The 25,442-nt window shown below is 35.3% G+C and overlaps 1 protein-coding gene across 3 annotated transcripts in view; it reads left to right on the plus strand.

The window, feature by feature from the left end:
- The window catches only part of LOC149800250 (uncharacterized), a 343,724-nt gene that overhangs the window by 152,804 nt on the left and 165,478 nt on the right, over positions 1-25,442 (plus strand). For all 3 annotated transcript variants that reach the window (XM_089959830.1, XM_089959831.1, XM_089959833.1), the window contains one exon: positions 8,172-8,363. In XM_089959830.1, the coding sequence (XP_089815956.1) occupies positions 8,172-8,363 (192 nt within the window). The remainder of the gene's footprint in view (positions 1-8,171; positions 8,364-25,442) is intronic.

Consider the following 25,442-nt stretch of genomic DNA (forward strand, 5'->3'; position numbering starts at 1 on the left):
CTAAAAGGCAATACACTACTCCATTATAAAAGGCATAATAAATTAGTTCATTCTAAATAACACAATAAATTAGTCCATTCTAAATGACACAATGAATTAGTCCATTCTAAATGACACAATGAATTAGTCCATTCTAAAAGGCATACTGAATTAGTCCATTCTAAATGACAATGAATTAATCCATTCTAAAAGGCATGCAGAATTAGTCCATTCTGAAAGGCACAATGAATTAGTCCATTCTGAAAGGCACAATGAATTAGTCCATTGTGAAAGGCACAATGAATTAGTCCATTGTGAAAAGCATACCGAATTAGTCCATTCTGAAAGGCATACCGAATTAGTCCATTCTAAAACACAGATTGAATTGGTCCATTCTTAAAAGTACACTCAGTCTATTCTAAAAAGCACACTCAGTCATTCTAAAATGCACACTCAGTCCATTCTAAAAGACACACTCAGTCTATTCTAAAAGGCACACTCAGTTAGTCTATTCTAAAAGCACACTCAGTCTATTCTAAAAGCACACTCAGTTAGTCTATTCTAAAAGCACACTCATTTAGTCTATTCTAAAAGCACAATCAGTTAGTCTATTCTAAAAAGCACACTCAGTCTATTCTAAAAGGCACACTCAGTCTATTCTAAAAAGCACACTCAGTTAGTCTATTCTAAAAAGCACACTCAGTTAGTCTATTCTAAAAGCACAATCAGTTAGTCTATTCTAAAAAGCACACTCAGTCTATTCTAAAAAGCACACTCAGTTAGTCTATTCTAAAAAGCACACTCAGTTAGTCCATTCTAAAAAGCACACTCAGTTAGCCCATTCTAAAAAGCACACTCAGTCTATTCTAAAAAGCACACTCACTCAGTCCATTCTAAAAGACACACTCAGTCTGTTATAAAAGGCACACTCAGTTAGTCTATTCTAAAAGCACACTCAGTCTGTTCTGAAAGCACACTCAGTCTATTCTAAAAGCACACTCAGTTAGTCTGTTCTAAAAGCACACTCATTTAGTCTATTCTAAAAGCACAATCAGTCTATTCTAAAAAGCACACTCGGTCTATTCTAAAATGTACAATGAATTAGTCCATTCTAAAAGGCACAATGAATTAGTCCATTCTGAAATACCGGTTGAATTGGTCCATTCTAAAAAGCACACTCAGTTAGTCTATTATAAAAGGCACACTCAGTCTGTTATAAAATGCACACTCAGTTAGTCCATTCTAAAAAGCACAGTCAGTTAGTCCATTCTAAAAAGCACACTCATTTAGTCCATTCTAAAAGGCACACTCAGTTAGTCTATTCTAATAAGCACACTCAGTTTATTCTAAAAAGCATACTCATTTAGTCTGTTCTAATAAGCACACTCAGTTTATTCTAAAAGGCACACTCAGTTAGTCTATTCTAATAAGCACACTCAGTTAGTCTATTCTAATAAGCACACTCAGTTTATTCTAAAAGGCATGATTAATAGCTTGATTAAAACTCAGTTTGGTGTCACATTTTGCATTGGTTTGGAAACACACTATAATGGAAGTTTTTATAAAAAAAATGCAATTAGTTCCAAATCAAAGAATGAAATGTGCAGTTTATTAGATTCTTATCTGGAGCTCAGCAATCATTAGGGACCATAATGTCAAGGAAGGCGTGTTTAGACAATGAATTTATAAGCAACTGTTAACCGATAGCATTTCAATTGTTTACAGTATGTCTGGTTTTTAGGACTGTCATGATAGCTTGTAAAAGTTGTTTACACACAGGCATTCACTTTGTGCACATTTTAAAATTAAAGTGCATTTTTCCCACTTGGTTTGTGAAATCAAATCCCACATGTTACAGCTACTTAGTGACGATAAGGGACTAACAAATCAGAGTGTCAGTTGTCAGCTCAATATTTAATATGTAAAAGTGATTGTATCAAAAGGAAAAAGAAATGCACAGCCAAAAGTTTCTGGTTTAAAATGATTGTACTACAAGAGGTTTTTCTTTGTGAAACATTTTAGGGTTATTTTGTCATTTGACCCAGATTTGTGATGTGATGTGATTTGGATTTTTAATGTAGCTTTTAGAAAAATTTCAGTCATATCGCAACGATGTCTGCAATGTGGCAGTTTAACGTGATGTCTAGCACTGTGGCATCATGCTGCAGACACGTAGCATGATGTCCCACCCAGTCACATTATCCTGACACCAGGCCAACCAGTCCTAACACTAACCTCTTAATGCTGAATGCCAAGCAAGGCAGCTGTTAGTACCATTTTTGTAAGTCTCTGGTATGACTCGGCTGGGGATCGAACCCACGACCTCCCGCATCTGAGGTGGACGCTCTAACCACTAGGCCACAGGAGCAGTCCCCAGATTTGTACAACTACCCAACATCACAGCACACCAACGGTATGATATTGATCACCTATTTTATTTCTGCACAATAACTAAAATTTGCCACCATCTACCATAACCAAGCTTCCTCAATAGCTTGCATTTTGTGTAAGGAAAAAGCACATTTTGGGATTGTTAGGTCAGATGGTCCAGGAAAATGTGACAGAAAAAAATATGGTTGCACAGTAACCTAATTTCAACAGCACATACTTGGATTAAACATTGTGGTTGGCTTTCACTAGGAGTAGAAGCCTGTTAAGTCTCAAGTGTGAAAAGACTGATGGCTGGCGGAAAAATGAAAAATGGTTTCAGCGTAAAAATGTAAGCTCTTGACTATGCAGCTTCACCAGATATTGTGGATGGACAGAAAAAAGAAAAATGGATTTTGCATAATAACATTACTTCAGACCATATAACTTCACAAATGTTTGTGAAGGGCTTGTACTTATGTGAACAGGTCCATTGATTATGTGAAGGGCTTGTACTTACGTGAACAGGTCCATTGATTATGTGAAGGGCTTGTACTTATGTGAACAGGTCCATTGATTATGTGACCAAGAGGTCAAAGTCATTGTAACTGAAATAAAAATAGATTTCGCATAATAATTTTTGTTCTAGAGTAACATTGTGGATGGCTTAGAGTGTGAGGTCAAAGGTCATAGGTTGTAGTTATGATAATGCTAATATGAAATCAGTGGTTTTTGCAGGTAAATTTGGTTCAACACCGCCAGGTGCACCCACAAAATTATTTGGGGGGGGGCAGGGCAAACATGTAATGGTCAGCTATTACGTTTTACAGATGTAGGCCAAAACATGTTCAGAGGTGAAGTCAGGTTGCAGGGGTGGGGGAGCATCAATGCAGCATAGTGGATCAAAGGTTATGGTCATGAAGATCCATTGGTCTGTAATCAATCATCTTTGCCCGTCTCTTGCCAATATTGAGTACTGATAAAGTGAGGCAGGTACGTTCCTGTTGATATGACCTGTTTTTGTACCATTTATTACAGTCACACAACAACGGAGGTTGTAACGTGAGGTTTTCTGCATTCCTGATATTTAAAGACAAATATACTGAAGACAAAAAAATGGCACTCAGCATTAAGTGGTTAGTGTTAGGACCGATCGGCCTGGTGTCAGGATAACATGACTAGATGGGACATAATGCTACATGTCTGCAGCATGATGCCCCAGTGCTAGACATCGCTATAAACTGTCACACTGCAGCCATCATAGCGATATGACTGAACATTTTTTAAAGCTACATTAAAAATCCAAAACACATACACAAATAACTCACCATGATTTAAAAATCATTTTCATCAGCTTCCAATATCAACATATTAACATCCATGCCACACAGTATTTCAGCCTTTATCTAATTGGCATTTAGAATGTTGATTGTAATGTTTACAGGTAACTGAATGGATAAAATATTAGAAAGTTGGGAAATTCTTGGATCTAATTTATATTCTGGCCATGGCTGCGATTACAAGTGTTGGGAACATTAGATATTAAATTTCAGTGTATAAAAATATGTTTGATCTAATTGAAATTTTCTGTTTGTATTGAGAGTAGTCAAGCATTCCTTAAGTTATTCGTAAAGGTCTTTCACTCAATATGTGCTCTCGGCAATGGTGGAGAGGACAATAGTTTGACTATATGATAGACCATTACCTGATTATTAAACTCTGTGTAATAGAAATTTACAAAAGAATTCAAAGGTCTAATGGCATGCATGCCCAGGCATTGGCATTGTTGGCCAAATATTCAGGTAATTTAACACTATCTTGAAATTTTCTTTTTGGATTACTAACAGTTGCTTCATTAGGCATTCAGCATCAAGAGGTTGTTGTTAAGACTGGTCGACCTGGTGGACATCATGCTACATGTCTGTGGCATGATGCCCCTGTGCTAGACATCACTATAAACTGCCACGCTGCAGACATCATAGATATGACTGAAAAATTGTAAAAACTAGGTTAAAAAGTCAGACCACAGACATTTCTTGGAAAAAGAAAAAAAGAATATTATTTACAGGTAAAAGTAAATTTTTCTAAGCTGTATTCCTATCAAAATGTTAGTGGTTTATGGTCTGTTCTTAGTTTCATTATACTTATATATATTTTGTATTATATTTTAACATTGCTGTAAGTTTGGGCTCAATTTAAAAAAGAAATATGTAATGCTAACTTCCTGGGGGGTAATTTTACCCCACCACATATTTTTGGGAAAATTTTAAAATATTCGTTCTTCATTTTTGTGTTTCACTTAGTGGAAACTTGTAATGTATTTCACTGAAACATGTGAGGTTGTTCAGTCCTCAAATTTAGTCTGTATTATGCAATAATAAAATTCACACCTGTCTGTGTTACACAGCCACCATTTTGTAAAGGCCTGATCCTAAGTCATTTTTTACAGTAACAAGCAGGACTTGGCATACAGCCCCGGCTCAGGTCAGTGATCCCTGTGTGGTACATTTAATTGGAAGTTGACATTTGCTGCTTCAGGCAAATTGTGTGAAGTTATGTGTTAAGAAGATTGTATGGTATGCAAGAGAAACGTCTGTGTTTGTCCACACAAACTTTCGTTGTAAACCAAACAAGGTTGACATCTGATGACTGCAGATAAGTTTTAACTTGTTAATGGCTTTAAAAGAAATTTAATCAACCGTCACAATGGAAAATACTTCTTAATGTACTGTTTGTAATACTAACAAAGCAGTTTCTGTTCGAAGTATGTTAATTTTAAATGGCTAGATCTTTCTGAATTCTTGTATTTGTTTTTGTCAAAACACTATTATTATTGTCAAAACACTGCATCATTTTTGTCTTGACACTGTATTATCATATTCAAAAACTATTATTTTTGTCAAAACACTATTATTTTTGTCAAAACACTATTATTTTTCCAAAAGGATTGTAAGAATATGTGACCTATTTTTTTTCATGAATTATCCCTACTGTACATACCTCTGTTTAAACTGATCACCTGTAAACTGTATAGACACAGAACTTCTGTCACATTATGTGCTGGCAGATCTGGGTCTCAGCAGTTTCTTAGGAGTAATCCATTGATCACATCTTTTTAATATGGCCTGAGTATACATCTTTTTAATATGACGGGAGTACACATCTTTTTAATATGACCTGAGTACACATCTTTTTAATATGACCTGAGTATACATCTTTTTAATATGACCTGAGTACACATCTTTTTAATATGACCTGAGTACACATCTTTTTAATATGACCTGAGCACACATCACAGAAGAGCCATGGTAGCTTGGTTTGTTGAGTGTTGGACTCATAATCCATGTGACAATCTGTATTTTGCATTATTTGTCTATGGATCAGCAACAGTTACAAAAACTCCAAGTACATGTAATGCAGAAAAGTCCATTGATGTGGTCAGCCTGTAGAAATGGGTACAGGCCCCATAATAGTGCTTTCTCTGTGTGTGTGTGTGTGTGTGTGTGTGTGATGGTACCATATAATCATGCTTACACTGCAGATTGCTCCGGTGGCCTAGTGGTTAGAGTATCCAGCTCGGACTTGGGAGGTCGTGGGTTCAATCCCCGGCTGGGTCATACCAAAGACTTATAAAAATGATACTAACAGCTGTCTCGCTTGGTGCTCAGCATTAAGAAGTTAGTGTTAGGACTGGTTGACCTGGTGTCAGGGTAATGTGACTGGAAGGGACATCATGCTACATGTCTGCAACATGATGACCCAGTACTAGGCATCACTATTAACTGTCACATTGCAGACATTGTAGTGATATGACTGAAAAATTGTTAAAGCTACGTTAAAAATCCAAATCCAAATCTCTCTCTCTCTCTCTCTCTCTCTCTCTCTCTCTCTCTCTCTCTCACACACACACACACACACACACTGTTGCATAATTTCCTGACCAATCAATGACTGTTGTCTATTCTTCTGATTATTCCTAACAAGCTGTGTTCAGATCTGCTGACACATTATGCGATGCCAGATCTGGGTCTATGCAATTTGTGGTGGGATCTGACTTGTATGTGAGCATATATGGTATTTCAAGTGCACTAGCCCTTACTGATATTAATTTCATGTGCCCATCTTCAGTTTGCCTGTGTCATATGGTTGGCATTGATGCCAGTGACAAGTAATTTGTCAGGTGGATACAAAAAATAGATGAGCTTGTCTAGACTTCTGTGGTATTCTGAGCAGAAAGTAAGTGATGAATCAGTCCAGAAACCAGTCTATCATTTTTCATCTTTCATGTGGGATGATTGTTTGTCCTTTAAAACATTTTTGTGAGATGGACATTTTCTGCAAGATATTCAAGAGCAGAAGTCTCTAAAAATGTGTTTGCTATTCACAGGGATTGAACTGACTTTTTATTGATCCCCTGGGTCCATGACTTTTAAGTCAAATTTATGTAGGGCCTGGTCCCATGAAAACCACACACAGCCTGGTCCCATGAAAACCACTTACAGCCTGGTCCCATGAAAACCACACACAGCCTGGTCCCATGGAAACCACACACAGCCTGGTCCCATGGAAACCACACCAGAGGCACAGTACATATTGTTCTGTGCAGTACCTTGGTTACAGTGGTAAATATATGTTCCTGTTAGACCTATCATTTCTGGGTAGATCTTTATTTACATGAATCAGTATACTTGTCATGGTTGAACTGAGATTTCAGATCTCATTTCTGGGTAGATCTTTATTTACATGGTTCAGTATACTTGTCATGGTTGAACTGAGATTTCAGATCTCATTTCTGGGTACATCTTTATTTACATGGTTCAGTATACCTGTCATGGTTGAACTGAGATTTCAGATCTCATTTCTGGGTAGATCTTTATTTACATGGTTCAGTATACCTGTCATGGTTGAACTGAGATTTCAGATCTCATTTCTGGGTAGATCTTTATTTACATGGTTCAGTATACCAGTCATGGTTGAACTGAGATTTCAGATCTCATTTCTGGGTACATCTTTATTTACATGGTTCAGTATACCTGTCATGGTTGAACTGAGATTTCAGATCTCATTTCTGGGTAGATCTTTATTTACATGGTTCAGTATACCTGTCATGGTTGAACTGAGATTTCAGATCTCATTTCTGGGTAGATCTTTATTTACATGGTTCAGTATACCAGTCATGGTTGAACTGAGATTGCATCCCTGACTTTTTGGTGGTAAAAATCACTAGTCAAAATATTTGGGTCCCAGAACTCTGTTTAGGGAATTTTTAATTCATGATATACCTGGATCATGATATACCTGGATCTTTTTTTCAGTATGGCTGATGCTAACAATAACAAAATTTATATTAGATTATACCACTGTTTCCCAACTGTTGTTGTTGACTGGCACTGTTTTGTTGTGTCCAAAAAATGATCATATGATAAATGTTTCAGTACAGACTAACAAGGAAACCACACACATACATTTTTGTTATTCCTTGATATTTTGTAAATACATTATAAAATGTTCAATAAACATGAAACAAAATTGGGTGTCAAAATATTTCTGGTCCCATGGGATTTGTTATATTCGTACCTGTGTAGGTATTTGTTATAAAGGAATAATTTATTTCTCATAATGGATTTAAAATGGATGAATTTGTCATCCTGTGCCTGTTAAATATAAGTATTATAATAGATAATACATATTTCTCTTCTCCATATAGATTTATATCCCAAATGATGGATCATCTTGTCATATTGGACAGTTTTACTGTAAACTTTAATAAATAGACTGGGAGATATATTGTAAAATCAATCAATTTGAAATTCTTTTTCTTACAGGGTTGGTGGTGAACCAGTCTCAAGCCCTAACCGGACTGAGTCTTTTCTGCACAAAGCGCGTGAACTTCAGAAGCGTGCATCTCTTCATCCTGCAAAACAGTATAAAGTGCAGGATGATAGCGTGGTTTTCACACAGTCAAAAAGCACATCTTTCAGGATGAAGCCACGACAAAGGAGGATAGAGAGTTTTCAGTAAGTAAAGAATTTAAATACAAGTAAAATTCATATGAAAAATTAAACAGACAAAAATCGTGCTTGTTTTTTTAGCCGAATGAATAGACTGATAGTTTGCAGTATTATTGGATTTGTATTCACACCATAATAGTGTTTCATGCATATAGTGTTTTTACCCATATCCTTTGGTACATCTGGTTTGGTAAAGTTTTATTCCCTAAGGTGAAAGGTCATAAATTGAGATAAAAGCTTGACATGGTTCATTGTTTTTCCTAATGATGAATAATTAGATATTTGCACAAATGTACACTAGAGTTAAGAAAAACGAAACAAAGAGGTGGTATGGTGGTGGAGGGGAGTAGGTAATGGTTGAGCATACCTGGCAGGTTGATGAGATAACATATAAAAAAAGCTTGGGTGATTTCTGGTACATTTTTTGTCATACATGTAAGGATTTTCCCCAAATCCCTGAAGTTAAAGAAGCTGAACTGAATGATATGCCGGGTGGTAAGACAGTTGTTATACATAGATGTGAATTGAGATTAAATTTATCATTAGTTTATGGTCAGCTTTCGTAGGGAGTACATCTTTTCATTTGTTAGTGTCTCATGGACATTTTTTATTGATTTTCATATTTTTGTGTTTTAGAGCACAATCTTTCTTATACATTTAATCTTTGAATATCTTGTTTTCATTATCCTTCACATGTCTTTTACATTTCAGTGGTTGAATATCCAGTCTTCATTATCCTTCATGTGTCTTGTACATTTCAATGTTCGAATATCCAGTCTCATTATCTTTCACATGTCTTGTATATTTCAATGTTTGAATATCCAGTCTTCATTATCCTTCACATGTCTTTTACATTTCAGTGTTTGAATATCTAGTCTTCATTATCCTTCATGTGTCTTGTACATTTCAATGTTCGAGTATCCAGTCTTCATTATCTTTCACATGTCTTGTATATTTCAATGTTTGAATATCCAATCATCATTATCCTTCACGTGTCTTGTACATTTCAATGTTTGATTATCCAGTCTTCATTGTCCTTCATGTGTCTTGTACATTTCAATATTTGAGTATCCAGTCTTCATTATCTTTCACATGTCTTGTACATTTCAATGTTTGCATATCCAGTCTTCATTATCCTTCGCGTGTCTTGTACATTTCAATGTTTGAATATCCATTCTTCATTATCTTTCACGTGTCTTGTACATTTCAATGTCTGAATATCCAGTCTTCATTGTCCTTCATGTATCTTGTACATTTCAATGTTTGAATATCCAGTCTTTATTATCTTTCACATGTCTTGTACATTTCAATGTTTGAATATCTAGTCTTCATTATCCTTCATGTGTCTTGTACATTTCGGTGTTTGAATATCCAGTCTTCATTGTTCTTCATGTGTCTTGTACGTTTCAATGTTTGAATATCCAGTCTTCATTATCCTTCATGTATCTTGTACATTTCAATGTTTGAATATCCAGTCTTCATTATCCTTCACGTGTCTTGTACATTTCAATGTTTGATTATCCAGTCTTCATTGTCCTTCATGTGTCTTGTACATTTCAATGTTTGAATATCCAGTCTTCATTGTCCTTCATCATGTGTCTTGTACATTTCATTGTTTGAATATCCAGTCTTCACTGTCCTTCATGTGTCTTGTACATTTCAATGTTTGAGTATCCAGTTTTCATTATCTTTCACATGTCTTGTACATTTCAATGTTTGCATATCCAGTCTTCATTATTCTTCGCGTGTCTTGTACATTTCATTGTTTGAATATCAGTCTTCATTATCTTTCACATGTCTTGTACATTTCAGTGTTTGAATATCCATTCTTCATTATCTTTCACGTGTCTTGTACATTTCAATGTCTGAATATCCAGTCTTCATTGTCCTTCATGTATCTTGTACATTTCAATGTTTGAATATCCAGTCTTCATTATCTTTCACATGTCTTGTACATTTCAATGTTTGAATATCTAGTCTTCATTATCCTTCATGTGTCTTGTACATTTCAGTGTTTGAATATCCAGTCTTCATTGTTCTTCATGTGTCTTGTACATTTCAGTGTTTGAATATCCAGTCTTCATTATCCTTCATGTATCTTGTACATTTCAATGTTTGAATATCCAGTCTTCATTATCCTTCACATGTCTTGTACATTTCAGTGTTTGAATATCCAGTCTTCATTGTCCTTCATGTGTCTTGTACATTTCAATGTTTGAATATCCAGTCTTCATTATCTTTCACATGTCTTGTACATTTCAATGTTTGAATATCCAGTCTTCATTGTCCTTCATCATGTGTCTTGTACATTTCATTGTTTGAATATCAAGTCTTCACTGTCCTTCATGTGTCTTGTACATTTCACTGTTTGAGTATCCAGTCTTCATTATCTTTCACATGTCTTGTACATTTCAATGTTTAAATATCCAGTCTTCATTATCTTCATCATGGGATTTCACCAATCATTTACCAACAAGACATAACCTAGAGTATATCAACATTTTATTGGTCAATTTTCAGTCAGATGGATACTTCAGTCACTCAGATTGCTGATTTCCAAACTTAAATTCAAATTTTGACTCAAGTTCTGTTGATGAAATTTAAGTCAAGATTGGCTGTATTGTAACATATTTTGTGATTCCATCAACACTTTTCAACCCAAGCAGCAACACTGCTAACAACATTACTTGGGATGGTGCCGTATTCTTCCAGGGGCTTTAGTGTTTTTACAGTTTGTCATAGACCCATGGGAATTTCAAGGCCATAGCAAACAGAAGAAAGAATTAAATTTTAAATGATGTTGGGTAAAAGTCAGCCATTTGATACCCAATTTTTTAGAGTTCCTGGGTTTGAATCTGGGTCCACATTTTACTTTTTCTGAAAAATCAAAATGACTTCATTCAGATTGAATAATGTGCCAGCAGATCAGGTTCTATGTTTGTTCTGCCAAATAGTCCTAACAGACTGCATACACCTAGATAGGGTCAGATATGCAGTTTTCATTTTTATCTGGCATGTAATCATGTATCGACAGTAAATAATACATATGTGTGAATGGATAGGAAAAGGGGGTGGGGTGGATGGGGATGAGGGTGGGGGTGGATGGGGATGGGTGGGGGTGGATGATTGAGATAGCTGCCATCATGAATAATTAGAGAAACACATGCCTATACAGAAGTCTAACTAATCTTGTAAAAGGTTGGATTTTGGTCAAAACAGATGTTAATGAGATGAAAAAGTTCATTATTCATTAAAATTGTTCAGGGCCTTTGTTGGGGGTTGATTCTAGCCAACTAGTTGCCCAGATGAATCTCATGTCAGTCATACAGATAAAAGCCAAGTTGATTTTGCTTTCAAAGAAGTCACTTTGCAGCAGAATTTTACATCAGTATAAGCCCTGGTGGTATACATTTTACATCAGCATAGGCCCTGGTGGCATCAATTTTACATCACCATAGGCCCTGGTGCTTAGCTCAAAATGGGAGGTGGAATTTGAATGACTTTGCATTAAGGAGAGGTCATTGGGGAGGGATTATGGGAGTTTGAATTTCATTATTGGTTTATTTAATTTTTTGCATCACTCTTCATATTCCCCTTATTTCCAAGTACTTTTTAATGTTTTCAAATTTGCCAGCCTTTAAATACATTTTATTGTGGATGGCATTATTTTCAGGCTTTTTAACACAACATAAAAGTAAAACAACAGGACATAGGGCTGCTTCTTAAAGTTCATTTTCTTATAATTCTGTTTTAAGGACCTTGAAAATTTGGCCATTGAGCCAAATGATTTCTGAATGGGCTCATCTCCAAAACAAGTTTGACTGTACCAGATGAATAGCCATGTATTTGAAATGGCAGATGTACAAGTCTTAGATGTCCAAAATGGTTTTGAAAGGCCAAAAATATATGTACTGTTAAATATAAATTAGTTTTTGTTGGCATTTATGTCCGACATTCTAATGAATCTTTGAATTTTCTTTTTAATGTACTGTAAATTGTCCAGTGCCACTGGGCCTGACCACTAAAAAAAATCCACGTGAGATTGAGAGATTACTGACCTATACCCTCTTCTAAGTGGGGGCCCTGAGTGGCCGAGTGGTCTAAAGCGCTCTCGGTTACAGATCATTACCATCTCACCTCTGTCTGTGTGGGTTCAAGTCTTGGATTTGGCTAATGTGGGTATGTGAGAAAGCTTACCAGTAGCTTCTCGTGGGTCGGTGGTTCTTTCCACGGTTTTCCCGGGTTCTTCCTCCACCATTAATAATAGCTGCCATGTATAGCCTATCGTGTGCTGAAAAAGTGCATTATATTATGTGGAAATAATTGTTGAATCTTAGATCAAAATGTCATAATGCCTTTCATTTTTATTTCTTGACTTGTTTTTCAGAATTTATTTTTAGCAAACATAACCACATGTACAGTACTGCTTAATGTACTTGATTTTAATTCTTAGTTAATGAGAACCATTGTTCCCCATATTAGACACCCCTCTTTCTCCAGCAGCCACCAGCTTTCTATGTCCAGAATCCCTTGGCACCAGAATTCTTGTTCCGAATGGTCACACCTCTCACATGGTGAGCATGTTAGTGCCCAGCGTGAGCAGGAACATATTTCCAAATGGAAATCTTGTGGATATTTGTTGATTTCTAAATTTAACACAATGTCATTTGTTCCAAAATGCCACTAATGTACTATACTTGCTTTTAAGATGAGTCCAACTGCATACTGCACAGACCCAGATCTGCCATTGTTTATTGTGCTTGCAGATCTGGGTCTGTGCAGTTTGTTAGGAGTAATCAGTAGAACAAACAAGATAGACCTTGATCTGCAGACACATTATGCCACAGAAGGACTATTTATAAGTGACTATATACGACGGTACCTGACTTAAGTAGACACATTATGCTACAGAAGATCAGGATCTTTGTTGTTCACAGAAGGACTGTTTATAAGTGACTATATACGACGGTACCTGACTAAAGTCCATATAAAGAACCAAGATGTCCTTAATGGTTGTGTTCTTTAGATGCGAGGTTTTGTCGCTTTGATAATTATTTACTCTTACTACCTCCAATAGTTATCAAGATGACAAAGCTAACACCTTATAAACACCAATAGTTATCAAGATGACAAAGCTAACACCTTATAAACACCAATAGTTATCAAGATGACAAAGCTAACACCTTATAAACACAGTATTGTTGAGTTGAGTGATGTTTGTTTGCCACAAAGCTAAGTTAGTCATTATGGCTTCTCTCTCACAGTTTATGAAATGTATTTGGAATGGTACCAGACTAAAACCAGTCTATTTTACATCAAGCTCACTTCCTTTGTAAACACACAGCATTTTTTGTAATAGATGCAAATTAGTTTGATATTTGTACAGCTGCCATGGAAGCAAAAAATGCAAAATGACATAAAACGTACTCAATTTAGAAGGAGTTCAGTGAAATGAAATGAAAAAAGAGGAAGAATTCTTTGATCACTGCCTGAGAAATTTCATGTCAGAAAGATTTAAACATTGTCAGATGCATTCTGCAGCAGTTGGAAAATTGAATGAATGGACAATGATAGTTACAGTCTGATTTTATAGACAGGTTTACGAACGGTGATTGATGAGTAACTCACAGTTATTGTGAATAATAAATTGATTCCATGACATGCTTGTGATTTTTAAATGATAATATTAAATATTTAAAAATTAACTGCATCTTTCTTTATTTGTAGTGATTGCTCACATCTGTGATTCCCCTTTAGAAAAGCCACTCCTCTTATAAGGATGCTAAATTCTTAATGCAGATGGGGGACCTCACAAGAGGGAGACTACTGTAAATTAATTTTACTCTATACACTAACTGAAATGACCTCATTGATAAATCCCTCGTTGGTGTGTGATTAGGATTTTTAACGTAGCCTTAACAATTTTTCAGTCTTATCGCTACAATGTCTGCAGTGTGACAGTTTATAGTGATGCCTAGCACTGGGGCATCATGCCGCAGACATGTAACATGATGTCCCACCCAGTCACATTATCCTGACAGCATGAGGCTGACCAGTCCTAACACTAACCTCTTAATGCTGAGCGCCTAGCGAGGCAGCTGTTAGTACCATTTTTGTAAGTCTTTGGTATGACTCAGCCAGAGTTCGAACCCACAACCTCCCGTTTCTGAGGCGGATGCCCTAACGACTAGGCCACTTAAGCAGTTGGCCTCATTGATAAATCCCTCAGTCTATGCCTCTCTCATTGTAATGTGGGTCACTTTTTTCAGTTTTCATGAACAGTATTATATAAAAGGTGTACTGTGCTGTACTTCATTTTGCATAAATAGCATTGCAGGTGTTAATTTACTGCAAGAAAGACTTTGTTAAAATACCAGGTTTATTTGCAAGAATTTGTTCATTGGTACTTGTGTATATACCTCACTTATGAAAGTAGGTATTGTTAATAAATCCCTGCAGCTATCAAAACACAAGTTCAAAAATACTTTTGTGATTTATAGAGGTCAGTCTGTAATTATTGGATATATTGGGCAATGGCTGATCAATTATGTTGTATGATTGGTCACTGGTTCCGTTTACCATTGGCTTTTATCTTAAATGTAAATTGACATCATTCATTATAGATTTATATAGTTAATTTGATGTTATGATAGTAGTCTGCTGAAGCAAGGCACAACATTTCAGTTATCTTCTGTTTATTTAAAGGACAGGTATCCAAAACTGTTCACTTTGATCTCTACCTCCTTGTGGCCCCCAGGGGGTGTTGGTGTCACCTGAGCTTGACAGGAGACAGCCGGTTTATGTAATGTTAAACTTAACTGGGGGAATTGAATGTTGTCTCTGGACACAAGGTATCTGAGGAATTTATCATTTACTTTAAAAGGCAGTTAATCTCTTTTAATGGAGAAAGACTGACGCCTCTCCAGAGCTGGTGACTTTTGGTGAAGAAATATTGGGTTTTAATGACTTAAACATTTAATTATAGATGACATTGGGTTGAACTGATTTTGCAGTTTCTCAGAGGTATGCCGTAAAAGGGTATTTGACATATTTCTTTTAAGCAAAGTAATTACTTGAATCGTGGATTACATATCACAAAAGACTTGAGATATAGCCAATGATGTTAGTGTAAATGTTTTTTTTCTTTCTTCCGATCGTATTAATGGTAACTGTAAGGTAATTTTACTTTGGAATGAAATATCATTTCTTCATGATGTAAATAAAGAAAAATTAGCCACTTTCTAATCTCTCTTCAATTCTTCATAATTAAATTAAAGAGCAAATAACCAGTTTGTTTATCTCTCTAATCAACACACAGGAGATTTGCATTTTCACAAAGGTTTCAAGATTTAAAAGGTGTTCTCCTAATTTTCCCCACAGGAGACCCTTATAATAAGAAATATGAATTATGCAGCATATTCTATAGAAGGTTTGAACAACCTGCAGGTTTCTTTTTATTTTGATATCTGAATGATGGAGGTTGATTTGGGATGGAGGGTTCACAGCTGGACCTTACTTCTGATGTGCATCATGCAGAAGATTGGCTGTTTTCAATTTCTAAACTTCACAAGTTAATTATACCCACCCCATAGAGCTTATGGGATGGTCTTTTTTCTGTCTACCATTAATCTATTTGGTTCAAAATGAAATAGTGCTTATCTGGTGTCTAAAATGGCTGTCGCAGTGACCATCTTGATTTTTTTTGTGCTACTCCTCCTGCATCGAAGGTCATATCAACATGGAGTTTTCACTTAAAGGTTTGTGACCTCACATATGAACATGGAGTTTTCACTTAAAGACATATGACCTCACATATGAACATGGAGTTTTCACTTAAAGACATATGACCTCACATATCAACATGGAGTTTTCACTTAAAGACTTATGACCTCACAGATGAACATGGAGTTTTCACTTAAAGACATATGACCTCACATATGAACATGGAGTTTTCACTTAAAGACATATGACCTCACATATCAACATGGAGTTTTCACTTAAAGACTTATGACCTCACATATCAACATGGAGTTTTCACTTAAAGACTTATGACCTCACATATCAACATGGAGTTTTCACTTAAAGACTTATGACCTCACATATCAACATGGAGTTTTCACTTAAAGACTTATGACCTCACATATCAACATGGAGTTTTCACTTAAAGACATATGACCTCACATATCAACATGGAGTTTTCACTTAAAGACTTATGACCTCACATCCAATATGTTCATTATATCAGCCATCTTGAAAATCGGATTGCTACTGAATGGACAGTCATATTAATGTGTGAACTTCATGTGGTTGTAATGAGAGACATTGATGTCTAGATGGTTTTAATGAGAGACATTGATGTCTGTGTGGTTTTAATGAGAGACATTGATGTCTAGATGGTTTTAATGAGAGACATTGATGTCTGGATGGTTTTAATGAGAGACGTTGATGTCTTGGTGGTTTTAATGAGAGACATTGATGTGTGGATGGTTTTAATGAGAGACGTTGATATCTAGGTGGTTTTAATGAGAGACATTGATGTCTGGATGGTTTTAATGAGAGACATTGATGTCTAGGTGGTTTTAATGAAAGACATTGATGTCTATGTGGTTTTAATGAGAGACATTGATGTCTATGTGGTTTTAATGAGACATTGATGTCTAGGTGGTTTTAATGAGAGACATTGATGTCTAGATGGTTTTAATGAGAGACATTGATGTTAAAGGTGGTTTTGAATGAGAGACATTGATGTCAAGATGGTTTTAGTGAGAGACATTGATGTCTAGGTGGTTTTAATGAGAGACATTGATGTCTAGGTGGTTTTGAATGAGAGACATTGATGTCTAGGTGGTTTTAATGAGAGACATTGATGTCTAGGTGGTTTTGAATGAGAGACATTGATGTCTATGTGGTTTTAATGAGAGACATTGATGTCTAGGTGGTTTTAATGAGACATTGATGTCTAGGTGGTTTTGAATGAGAGACATTGATGTCTAGATGGTTTTAATGAGAGACATTGATGTCTAGGTGGTTTTGAATGAGAGACATTGATGTCAAGATGGTTTTAGTGAGAGACGTTGATGTCTAGGTGGTTTTAATGAGAGACATTGATGTCTAGGTGGTTTTGAATGAGAGACATTGATGTCTATGGTTTTAATGAGAGACATTGATGTCTAGGTGGTTTTAATGAGAAACATTGATGTCTAGGTGGTTTTGGATGAGAGACATTGATGTCTGGATGGTTTTGAATGAGAGATGTTGATGTCTAGGTGGTTTTAATGAGAGACGTTGATGTCTGGATGGTTTTGAATGAGAGATGTTGATGTCTAGGTGGTTTTAGTGAGAGACGTTGATGTCTGGATGGTTTTAATGAGAAACATTGATGTTGTGGTGGTTTTAATGAGACATTGATGTCTAGGTGGTTTTAATGAGAGACATTGATGTCTAGATGGTTTTAATGAGAGACATTGATGTCTAAGTAGTTTTGAATGAGAGACATTGATGTCAAGATGGTTTTAGTGAGAGACATTGATGTCTAGATGGTTTTAATGAGAGACATTGATGTCTGTGTGGTTTTAATGAGAGACATTGATGTCTAGATGGTTTTAATGAGAGACATTGATGTCTGGATGGTTTTAATGAGAGACATTGATGTTTTGGTGGTTTTAATGAGAGACATTGATGTCTGGATGGTTTTAATGAGAGACGTTGATATCTAGGTGGTTTTAATGAGAGACATTGATGTCTGGATGGTTTTAATGAGAGACATTGATGTCTAGGTGGTTTTAATGAAAGACATTGATGTCTATGTGGTTTTAATGAGAGACATTGATGTCTAGGTGGTTTTAATGAGACATTGATGTCTATGTGGTTTTAATGAGAGACATTGATGTCTAGGTGGTTTTAATGAGACATTGATGTCTAGGTGGTTTTAATGAGAGACATTGATGTTTAGGCGGTTTTAATGAGAGACATTGATGTCTAGGTGGTTTTAATTAAAGACATTGATGTCTAGGTGGTTTTAATGAGAAACATTGATGTCTAGGTGGTTTTGGATGAGAGACATTGATGTCTAGATGGTTTTGAATGAGAGATGTTGATGTCTAGGTGGTTTTAGTGAGAGACGTTGATGTCTGGATGGTTTTGAATGAGAGATGTTGATGTCTAGGTGGTTTTAGTGAGAGACGTTGATGTCTGGATGGTTTTAATGAGAAACATTGATGTCTAGGTGGTTTTAATGAGAGACATTGATGTCTAGGTGGTTTTAATGAGGAACATTGATGTCTAGGTGGTTTTGGATGAGAGACATTGATGTCTAGATGGTTTTGAATGAGAGACATTGATGTATAGGTGGTTTTAGTGAGAGACATTGATGTCTAGGTGGTGTTAATGAGAGACATTGATGCCTAGGTAGTACAAAATGAACATGTTATAGATCTTACAACCAGTATGGCTACCACACATCTTGTCATTGCTACTCCTCCTGAATGTTACGAACACTAAATGTCTTTTTTATGATCTCAAAGACAGTCTGTTATAATGTCCCCCATGAACAGCATTATAACAAGAGAATACTGTATCATGTACTTCATTATAAGTAGTCTGGCTACCACAGTGAACATTATAATGATGTAGTACTTATCATGTATAAATGATAACTATAAGGTGGTATGCTCAGGCTACTGAAGTCAGCATTATAATAAGGGAGTACTGTATTATGTATTCAGGATAAGGCAGTCTCACAATAAAGTAGTATGCTCAGGCTACCATGGTTGGTGTTATAATGAGGTACTGTATATAAGATAAATTAAAAATTGTTTTGAATTTAATTGGCTGAACAGGTGATGTGCTTAGCAGTAAAGCAATATATTGGTTACCATAGTGATTTTAGCTCTACAAAACAACATTGTGCTCTGATAGGGATATCGTTTGATCAGATTATAAAACTAATAAAACAATTACAGGCTTTTGTTCTTACTTAGTTCATTGTTTTAATGAGTTAAGATAAAAGATATTGGCATCTGCTTTGCATTAGCCAGTATCACATTTCACTGTTCAATAAACCAATATATTGAACTAAACAAAATCCATGAATTGCATCCTATTTTAATTGGAAAAATATTACCTTGCTAATGTGCCAGTATAGATGTCTGTATATGATTTCACTAGTCCTAATACCTCAATTTCTACTAGTAGATGCTATACATGATTTCACTAGTCCTAGTACCTCAATTTCTACTAGTAGATGCTATCTAATACATGATTTCACTAGTCCTAATACCACAGTTTCTACTAGTAGATGCTTTACATGATTTCACTAGTCCTAATACCTCAATTTCTACTAGTAGATGCTATCTAATACATGATTTCACTAGTCCTAATGCCTCAATTTCTACTAGTAGATGCTATCTATACATGATTTCACTAGTCCTAATGCCTCAATTTCTACTAGTAGATGCTATCTATACATGATTTCACAAGTCCTAATCCCTCAATTTCTACTAGTAGATGCTATCTATACATGATTTCACTAGTCCTAATGCCTCAATTTCTACTAGTAGATGCTATCTATACATGATTTCACAAGTCCTAATCCCTCAATTTCTACTAGTAGATGCTATCTATACACGATTTCACTAGTCCTAATACCTCAATTTCTACTAGTAGATGCTATCTATACACGATTTCACTAGTCCTAATGCCTCAGTTTCTACTAGTAGATGCTATCTATACACGATTTCACTAGTCCTAATACCTCAATTTCTACTAGTAGATGCTATTTATACATGATTTCACTAGTCCTAATACCTCAATTTCTACTAGTAGATGCTACCTATACACGATTTTACTAGTCCTAATACCTCAGTTTCTACTAGTAGATGCTATCTCTACATGATTTCACTAGTCCTAATGCCTCAATTTCTACTAGTAGATGCTATCTGTACATGATTTCACAAGTCCTAATACCTCAATTTCTACTAGTAGATGCTATCTATACATGATTTCACTAGTCCTAATGCCTCAGTTGCTACTAGTAGATGCTCTCCATGATTTCACTAGTCCTAATACCTCAATTTCTACTAGTAGATGCTATCTCTACATGATTTCACTAGTCCTAATACCTCATTTGCTTCTAGATTTGCCAAAAATTGTTGAAATAAGGTTTAATTTTTAGCAGAAAGTTTGCTTAGAGTGTTAGATGAATTAAAACTGTGACCTTTATTCACACTGCACTTCCAACTGATACAATTTTTTCAAATATGGTGAGATGTTATTGAAAATATGGAACACTTTTTTGTTTTTACTTGAAATTAATAGAAAAAGACAGTGAAGGTAATTTATTTTGTTACCATTGATAACATCTTACTTTTGGAGTTTACAAAATTCGTTTGAGACATTCTCTCTTGTGTCAATGATAATTTCATTGACCAAACTCAGGATAGTTTGCATTTTCAGAATTAAAGTCACCTCAAAATTTTGGGGGTCTAGAGGTCATAGGACATGGTAAGTAAGAAAAAACAGTTGCTGCACAGGAACTTTAGTTAAAAACTGCATACTCTTATCAAAGGTCAAGGTCATTGAAACCTATTGGTAAATTCTATCAAATATGTAAGAAGTCTGAGTGACTTTTAACCTTTCCACACTTGCCTCATGTCTTTTTTGAGGAAAATTCATTTTAATAAAATTGTAAAAGATTCCCACTCATTAATTTTGATATAGTATGATTGATGTAGTACAGTACAGTATATTTCAATTTTTTGGGTCAATTTTCATGGTCTGTCAGTTTTCATGGTCTATCAGTTTTCATGGTGTTTTCGGTTTCAACAATCTATGTATTGAAAGATCAAATAAATAATGAAAATGATAGAACTGCTTTCCAAAATTAAAGAATGTAAGCACCCCCAACTATTTTTGGGTGGTGGTGGTCAGATTTGGTGTATGTGCTCAATGACAAAAATTAATAACCATCAACTCAATGAATTGGCTATACTCTTTTGCCACACAGTGGAGAATGTTTTTGGTGGATCCCTTTTGGTGAATGGTATTTAAATTACATGGTATGTAAAAAAATAGGTGTTTCTTCTTAAAGGATTTAATAAATCTTGTGCACTACAATGACCCAGCTCCACTAGTGCATTATGGGTCTAGACTGTTTTCAGTATGGTGCTTGTTATCAGCAGATCAATACTGTAGCCATCCAATGCTGTCAGTTTTATTTATGTCAAAATAACCATGATGCATCAGTTATCCAGGAGAAAGGAATATGTTTACATGTATTACCAAATAGGTATCAGCAGGAAATGACTCACGTTTTAGTATATAAATTGAATAAACTTAAACTGAAAAATTACAGAGAGGATATCAGTGTTACCATCCTTTCATCTATCTATCTATCTATATATATATATATATATATATATATATATATATATATATATATATATATATATATATATATGTATGATAATTATAATGAGGACTTTGTATAGCGCCTAATCTTTAGAAGCTTTAAGCGCTTTACAACAGTGGACAACACCTATAAGATAAGAAACATAATAATATTATTACAAAAACAAACAACATGAAATTAGAAAAACATTTAAAAAAATGAAAAACATGCTGAGAATATTTCAGGTAGGAAACATTAGGTCTTTAAGTTTGTTCTTGCAGTCGAAATAAGTGAGTTTTGAGAGCCCTCTTCAATGTGATCACTGTGTCTTTGTGTCTAAGTTCAGTGGGCAATTCATTCCATGTTGCTGGGCCCTGGTATGCAAAAGAACGCTGTCCATATGACTTTGTTTTCATAGTGGGAATAATGAGTATACGATTGTCAGAAGAGGAGTGTAAGTATCTTGCTGATGTGTACATGTGGGTGAGGTCAGATAGGTATGTTGGACTAGAGTCCGACAGTGAAATGTAGCACAGAAAACAAATTTTGTGTTTGATTCTGGATCGAATGGATAGCCAGTGTAGGGTACAGAGCACCGGGGAGGTGTGCTCTGATTGTGGTACTCTAAGTATGATCCGAGCAGCTGTGTTTTGAACTTTTTGAAGTTTCTGGAGTAGATATTGAGATGAACCAGACAGAATTGAGTTACAGTAGTCCAGTCTTGAAAGTACTAATGAACACACAAGTGTTTTAGTGGCATCACCTGAAAGATATTTGCAAATTGAGCTGATCAATTATATATATATATATATATATATATATATATATATATATATATATATATATATATATATATATATATATATATATATCCTTTTGTGTACCCATGCATTCCTTATGAATGAAAACATTTAACTTATTTCTTCCACTCAGACTATTCCAGGTACATGTATGTTGTTCAAGACCCAGGTGACCTAAATATCCTTGGAATTTCTATTACAAAAGTATAATTTGAATTAGAGCAGTTGGAATCCAAATTTGAAATAAATATGCTTTCAGGTCATTGAATTGTTTTCTTCAGTAAGTGCTGAATTAAGGGATCATTGGCCGGTGCTAATATATGGAAACTCATTTGCAAAGCATGCAAATGCTAATACAGTGTATATGAGATCTTATTTGCAATGCAAGCAAATGCTAATATATGCAATCTCATTTGCAAAGCATTGTGTTTGCGCAAAAAACATTGATGACTGGTCAACATAACCTCTTGTATACAGTTGTAAAATGATGCATTCTAACAATTAGCCATCACTGTTTTCTCCACGCACTTGGAACTGCAGGCCTAATGTTATTTGCCCTTTTGTGTAACATTTTATCATTACACACACAAATCTAATTTACAAAAGGTGACCTGTTGTTGATGAGTAGGATTTACACCAAAAGAAAATAAACAGTGAAAATTTTGATTAAATGAATACAAAACTAGTCTGAAAAATACACTTATATATTGACAAGTTACATTGGTGTAGAACAATCCATAATGTCATAAACATTGTACATGAATATGAAAAATATAGACCAAGCAGTAGATCTCCGCTTCTTTTCCATTGGACATTACTGGTAGCACAGACCAACTGTGTCGGGCTGTATTTCATAATGGAGCTCTTACCCTCCAATCAGTTCTGACTGTTATATGCTCACTAGTAATGAACAAAAGCTTCACCCCGAGGCAAGAGTAATATTTGAAAACTTTCTAACAAGGACTATATCACCAGAAACTGACTAATGCTTGCAACAGAACTGTCATTATGTCGTGCCATTACTTCTGACTTGCCTTCCATGCATGCATCTGCAATTTAAAGAAAAAGGTCCGTAAATGATGTATACACTGGTGTTCTGTTCTGACATGGATTAATACTAAAACAGTTAAGAGTTCTGAAGGATTTAATGCCTTTGTTCAAAAGAAGAGAGATATTTACCTACCATCCACATAAAAACATCAATCAAAATAAATTTATTAATTACTAGTGAGATCTGATAGTCAGACTGATTGGAAGCTTCATAATGAAATATGGCCCAGCATGATGGGTGTCCACTATCAAGTACTGTCAGCCTGAGACAACTATCATCTTGCCAAGGCTACTAAGGGTATGAGGCTATTCATAGGGATATGAAAACATGACCAAATTAAAAAGTTTCACAAACACCCTTGTGAGATGTTCCGCCTTCGATTAAAATGACAGCCAGATATCTATAGTTTCAAAAGATTGGAAATATTTATAGTCAAAAGTAAACTTTCATGGCACAATAAACTTGTTCCAGTTTCTTTAAAAATGCAACAATAGATCAGATTCCATTCCTTTAATTCAAGTTTGGTGCTGACTTCAATGATGAAAGATGCTTTGTTTTTATTGAAGATTGTAGTTGGGTTGCCTTGATAAGGATACACATGTTTTTGAAGTCGACATGAAAGGCCAACTTTGGAGGACCAGACATGTCTGTTATGGTGGCAGCAACATCAGATAATTGTACAAAAGTGTATGGGTCAGAACTGGCAGCTTGTTGATATAAATGATTAGAAAACAAAGAATTTGTTTAATTTGGGACCTAGGGCTGATGTTGGCATGTTTATTTTATATCTTGACATCAACATAAGCATGACAAACTGATAGCAATAATACACCATGGGCCCAGGATTTTGCATTTTCATTAATGTAGGTGGCTTGTCGACATAGTGATGTTGATATAAGTGGGCAGGACTGTACAAGAATATTATTGTAATCTAAAAATTGAAACACGCATTTGCTGTGGTAATTCATATCAGAATGATGCTTTCTGCCAATGCATGATGGGAAATCATATGGAAAATATTTATTGCATTCACACTTAAGATCTGACACCTGTCCATGCATTTGAAGGTAAATTAGGTGTTTTGGCTGTACTAGTCGTACACCAGAAGACCATGTAGGATATCCTGTTGTCCAGCATCTTTCATTTGACATCTGTTTTTCACAGTTTTGTTTTTGGTACTCTTCCTAAACTAGTCAGAGGTCTGCCATGAACCTTTACTCTCAAGGTACAGTTCATCCAGTAAGGCCATCACAGTGGCCATCTTGAAAATCTTGTTATTGCTGTTCCTCCTGAATGGACAGCCATATCAACATAGAATTTTCACTAAAAGACTTTTTATGATGCATAGTTGGTACCAAATGTAAATAGTATTGATCTGATGTCCAATATGGCCACCATAGTGGCCATCTTGAAAATCTTATTATAGCTACTCCACCTGCATAGTCATGTCAACTTGAATTTTTCACAAATAGAAGAAAAGAAAATGGTGCCAATGCGACATCCAATATGGCCACACAACAACTATCTTGAAAATGTTGTTGTTGCTACTCATAAATAGAAAGACATATTAGCATAAGTTTTTGTCTGTCTGGTCTGATCTAATATCTAACATGGCTGGCACAGTGGCCTTCTTGAAAATCTTTTTGCTACTCTACCTAAGTGGAAAGTAATACGGACATTTCATTTTCACCAGAACACTTCTTGTACTAAATGAAGATGTTACCTATCTGACAGCCAGTATGGCAATGATGGCAGCATTTCAAAAATCATATTGTTAGTTTTGATGAATGATAAGTCATGTCCGAATTGGGTTAATTTTAACCAGAAGGTTAATTACGATAACAAGT

This window comes from Sinohyriopsis cumingii, chromosome 5 (genome assembly GCF_028554795.1).
Source record: "Sinohyriopsis cumingii isolate HCF-2022 chromosome 5, ASM2855479v2, whole genome shotgun sequence".
Taxonomy (NCBI): domain Eukaryota; kingdom Metazoa; phylum Mollusca; class Bivalvia; order Unionida; family Unionidae; genus Sinohyriopsis; species Sinohyriopsis cumingii.